At 42.3% G+C, this 5524-nt stretch overlaps 1 protein-coding gene across 2 annotated transcripts; it reads right to left on the bottom strand.

Moving 5' to 3' along the window:
- Positions 1-594: 594 nt before the first annotated feature.
- On the bottom strand, positions 595-5189 carry LOC107566820 (transcription factor Sp6-like). 2 transcript variants are annotated; one of them, XM_016252367.1, is made up of 2 exons: positions 5126-5189; positions 595-1723 (listed from the first exon to the last, which is right to left on the bottom strand). In XM_016252367.1, the coding sequence occupies exon 2, from the start codon at positions 1636-1638 to the stop codon at positions 805-807; it is 834 nt and encodes a 277-aa protein (XP_016107853.1). In that variant the 5' UTR covers positions 1639-1723; positions 5126-5189; the 3' UTR covers positions 595-804. The 2 variants fall into 2 exon arrangements, with proteins under 2 accessions (XP_016107853.1, XP_016107854.1); XM_016252368.1 differs by lacking the exon at positions 5126-5189 and adding an exon at positions 3229-3387.
- Positions 5190-5524: the final 335 nt, after the last annotated feature.

The raw sequence follows: 5524 nt of genomic DNA, 5'->3' as shown, positions 1-5524 counted from the left end.
TCTTAAAGTGACAGCAGCCTAATATACCTGCTTAATGTTAATAAAACAACAAAAGACAAAGAGAAAATCACTCACTGAACTTGACTGAATAATTTTTGTGGCTTTAATAACAATGATTCTGTATTTAATTCATACAGTGAATAGTGAACAGTGAAGCTCTGCCCTAGTTGTATGATCATGTTTTCAGGAGGTTCAGCATGTTTTAGCATGTTTAGTTAGTGATATGCAGCATGTGTAGCTGGTTCTCGTCTTGTTTTTAGTGACTTAACTTGCAGTTTATTTATAGTAACCCAGTTTTATGATATTCGTTCTATTAACTTGATTAAACATTACTTATTTTTTAATCATCATCTGTCTTTTTATATAACCTTCATACTGAATATTGGCAGTCAATTTAATAAGAGAAATGAGTAATTAATGAGTAAATAAATTATGTAATTGAATGAGATATTGCTGAGTGTGTTTATTGTTAGACTGATTTTTATGGCACTATCACAAGACACATGAAAAATTAACAAAACGCTTTATATTTATTCAAGCTAATTACATATCCTCACTAAACATCTCAATATTACAATGACAAAAACACACGGATGAAACAACATCTTAAGTTAATTAACAGAGAATATGAAACACAAAATGTACAAATATAAATAAAACTGAAGATAGAGAAGCATTACGTATAATAATCCTAATCCGTCTTCTACAGATCATTTACAGATGTGATTATAGTTCATTTCAGTCGCCTTCAGAATGATCTCGTTTAACGGTAGGCCTTATTGGTCGTATGACCCTTACGACCGATTAGCCTTTCGCAACCGCCGTGTCGTCGTCGTCGTTGCAGTTCTCAGATTCCATCTTCACTCTGAGCAGTGACGTCGCTGTCGCAGATGCCGTGGTTGCAGATGCCACGGATCGAGTCTCCTCGGCCGCTTGGCACGACGACTCGTGCACGCGCGTGTGTTTGGCCAGGTGGTCGGCGCGCAGGAAGACCCGCGGGCACGAGCTGCAGCCGAAGCGCTTGGCGCCGGTGTGCGTCTGCAGGTGGCGCTGCAGCTCATCCGAGCGTGTGAAGCGCTTGCCGCAGAACAGCCAGTTGCAGACAAAGGGCCGGTCACCACTGTGCCAGCGCAGGTGCGCTTTGAGATGCGACGTCTTCACGTAGGCTTTCCCGCAGCCGGGGATGTGGCAGTTGTGCAGGTGCTTGCGTTTATCACCGGCGTTTCCCAGAGACTCGGCGCTCAGGCAGTTGGGACAGCGGCAGGAGGCCTGGCCGGGAGCGCGACTGCCGGCGCGACGCTGTGATTTGGGTCGAGCGGAAGCACCTGCTGCGTCCTGCTGCTCCTCCAAGGAGTACGACGAGGAGGCCTGCGCCAGCGGCAGCAGATCCTGTGCCAGCGGCTCCATCTTAAACCCCTCAGGCGGGTAGTGCAGGCCGGAGGGGGTGGAGCACATCTGCGGCTCAGGTGTGTAGGAGCTCATGGAGCCGCCCTGAGCTAACCCCGCCCCCAGCCCCACCCCCTGCAGGTCCATCCAGCCTGCAGCTGCGCCGGCGTGCATGTCCCACCAGCCAGACACGCTCACCTCCTCCTGCGGCGGCCCCGCGCGCAACCAAGGGTCATACGGGTGGGCCATCATGAGTGTGTGTGTGTGTGTGTGTGTGTGTGAGAGAGACTGTATCACCACATGACTGTGAATGGGAATCTGAAATCACTTCCTGAACCTGTGGAAACAAAACACACACACAAATAGATCAGTTTGAAGGATTCCTGCTTTCTTTGCTATTTTTCATGCGAATCTTTAGTTATTAGTTTCAGGTATAAGCTGTGCATGGCATAATAATTGCATGAGGTCACCAAAAAACTGAACTGAATTCAGCTGAATTTACCTTATTTTGGACATAAGAGCAGGTGCAGCAGTTTTTAACTTCAATGTTTTAAGGCTTCTGGTGTCATGCTGCTTGATACTGCAAACTGTGTTGTTATCATATTATTTTAGTTGATCATAATCGTAAACTATTTGAAAACTTTAATTTTTTTATACAATCACCTAATTGTCAAGTCATGTATTGACAAAAGAAAACGAACAAAAAATGTGTGACACTGCCTTAGAAAAAAAACGTGCTATCTAAAAAAAAAAAAAAAAAGGCATAGATTTTCTTCTGTCTGTTATACAGACCTTGTTATCTCATTTTACTGCAGGTAACTTTTACTGTCTTAAAGTTGCATTTTCTCATATTTGTGTCTTTATATTTTATATATTTTCCTTTTTAGATTCTCAAATACATGCAGATTTCAGGCTTTCGTGTCTATAGTTTGGGACCGGCTGTTCCCACTTCATTTTTACAACTGAAGTGTTGATCACCGAAAGAAGAGCGCAGTGTCGTTGTCTAGCTTTTGGAGCACTCTTCAGGATGGACTAGAAAAGCAGCGTCAGTGGTGCTGATGAACTGAGCTGCGGTTTGACTGTCAGCGTCTCTAAAGCCGCATCAACGCACAAACCTTAATACACGTCTGACGTCACTGGAGGGATTTGGTGTGGCCGTTAGTTAATGACCCTACAACAAAATCTAGCGTTGAAATGAACGATCACCATCAGTCTCTGCAGTGACCGCTGTCCTTCTCGGATCCGAAGCGTTCTGCTCCAGTCACAAACACAAACTGTCATCCATGAGTTGTTGAATGTAATGTCTGCAGCAAACACACATTCACAGTGTACAGTTACTCTGAGAATCTCATCCTGATTGAGTCTGGTATGCCAGCTAATGTTCACATGAGCTACATTTCCATCCACCCAAATAATGCTCGTAATCAAACGCCTTCATGCAAATGGCTCCATCGATCCGAATGAAATCTCCATTGGGAAGTCTGTAAATGACCTGAAGGTGGGAAGTAGACCTGAAATAATCCAATCAAAACTTAAAAACTAAACATGTGAACAAAAATATCTAATCAGCTGGATTCAAAAATACTCTGTGCACCCAGAACTGTTTAGAATAAGATTTGTGTACATACACGCATTTGTAAGATATAAAGCATATCTTTATTTACGTCTTATGAACTGGTCAGTGGAGGCGACTGAATATTCACTAAATATCCACTTAAAAAAAAGCTCAGTTGACGTCAGTTCTACGTTTAGAGATGTCATCAAGGCAAAACAATAAATACACTCAAAATCAAATTGAATCAGAAACTGAATTTATTAGAAAATTAGTGCATGTAAACATACCTATTCTGAATGGACTGGAGAGGACGAGATTTCAGCGGAAAGTGTCGGCGGGTCAGACTCACCGACCTCAATTAAGTTGTTTTGAGTCGACTAGTTAGACGCCACCGTAATGCATCCGTGATCTCAAAAAACACACACCTCAGCACTAACCACACATACACACACACACACACACACACACACACACACACACGGTTTCACTCTATTAGTGAGCACGTCTCACAGATGCAGTGATATCAATCCCAGTCTCTTCCACACTAAACCTGCTGGAGTCAGACAGAAACGCTCTTCAGATGCCCTCACGAATCACTTCTGCTTTACCACATTTGTGAGGACATTTGAAAACATTTGGACCTAGCAAACATCTCCCACACACACACACTCTTGCTGATAACAGCTTCTCGCTCCCTCACACGTGGATGCACTAGCCCTAACACACACACACACACACACACACACACACACTCATAAACACATAGGAAACTTGTACAAACTTGACAGACACATCTGAATTTCAGAAATGCTTCCAAAGAGATGTGTCAGATAATATATGCAGTACAGTATGTGTATATAGTGTGTGTGTGTGTGTGTGTGTGTGTGTGTGTGTGTGTGTGTGTGCGTGTGTGTTTGTTTGTTTAGATATCATTTTTGGGATGAAACTATATCCAGGAGTGACTTAAACTTGACATGACTCCTTCAAAGATATAAACTGTCAATTTAATTCAATATCAATATGCAAAATTCAGAATATTTTTTTCAGTTTATGGTGTTTAGCCTGGTGTCATTATTATAGACTTTACATACATCAATTTAAGACTGTGATGTGTGTTCAGTGTGTGTGTGTGTTTGTGTTTATATGAACAGGAAGGCTCAGGATTGCAGCTGTAATGATCTGTTGAGTGTGTGTGTGTGTGTGTGTGTGTGTGTGTGTGTGTGTGTGTGTGTGTGTGTGTGTGTGATTTGTGATGAAAACAGGTTTAACTGTCTGCCAGAACTTCAACACTGTTGCAGACAAACACATGCAATCTGGCACAAATCCACAACCTCCCAAAATTACACATACACACTCTCTCTCTCTCTCTCTCTCTCTCTCTCTCTCTCTTGTCTCACAGACTCAATGGTTTTCATTCTAAGATAATATTGACTAACTGTACTGAATGTAACACTCACACAAACCTGCTGATGGCAGGAGATTTGAAGCAGAGTGTGATTTTATCTGTTTCTGAGAAAAAACTGAGAAGAGCTCTTTAAATGTTCTCACAAGATGTTTTTTTTTTAATTTGTGAGGACATTTGTGACTAGAGACATTTCAGGCCTCTCGAGTGTGGCCACATACACTCTCTCTCTCTCTCTCTCTCTCTCTCTCTCTCTTGTCTCACAGACTCAATGGTTTTCATTCTAAGATAATATTGACTAACTGTACTGAATGTAACACTCACACAAACCTGCTGATGGCAGGAGATTTGAAGCAGAGTGTGATTTTATCTGTTTCTGAGAAAAAACTGAGAAGAGCTCTTTAAATGTTCTCACAAGATGTTTTTTTTTTAATTTGTGAGGACATTTGTGACTAGAGACATTTCAGGCCTCTCGAGTGTGGCCACATCTGTACACACACACACACACAGAGAGAGAGAGAGAGAGTTCAGCATGTGGATATCTGACGTCATCAGCACTAACATCATATCAGCTCATGATGAACTTGCGCATCAGCCGTCAACCCGAGAGATTTATTGAGAGATGTACTGTTTAATTATCATCACATCAAGAGAAATTACAAAAAAGACTTGAATCTTGAATTGAAATCAATGCTTCAGTTGACACACTCTCACACATAAACACTATTATAACAACAATCACGCAGCATAATAATGAAATGAGTGATGAGAGAGAGTTTTACCTGCTCAGCGCCTCCTGATGAATGTGACGCCACTCTGAAAGCAGCACGAGTTTATGACAGTGAGAGCCCCACCTCACACACACACACACACACACACACACACACACACTTTCATTGATGCAGCCCTGTCCCTGCCACACACACACACACACAGACACACACACAGACAGTCAGAGCGGCTGCTCGCATGTGTCTCAACATGTCAGAGCGAGACCTCAAACTACATGAAGGACAGACAGGAAATCAACCCCCACACACACACACACACACACAACACATCTTTTTCCCACCGCAGAGAGTTTAAGTCTTTATTTTATGCTTGATTTGATTGTCTTATTTTAGACTTTATAAACTATTTATAAAGTTGTATTCTTGTTTCATATTCTAAGCTGTGCAGCA

This window comes from Sinocyclocheilus grahami, unplaced genomic scaffold, assembly GCF_001515645.1.
Source record: "Sinocyclocheilus grahami isolate Dianchi unplaced genomic scaffold, SAMN03320097.WGS_v1.1 scaffold1102.1, whole genome shotgun sequence".
NCBI lineage: Eukaryota > Metazoa > Chordata > Actinopteri > Cypriniformes > Cyprinidae > Sinocyclocheilus > Sinocyclocheilus grahami.
The sequence above is the reverse complement of the archived record's forward strand: the minus strand, read 5'-3'. Positions and strand labels throughout refer to the sequence as shown.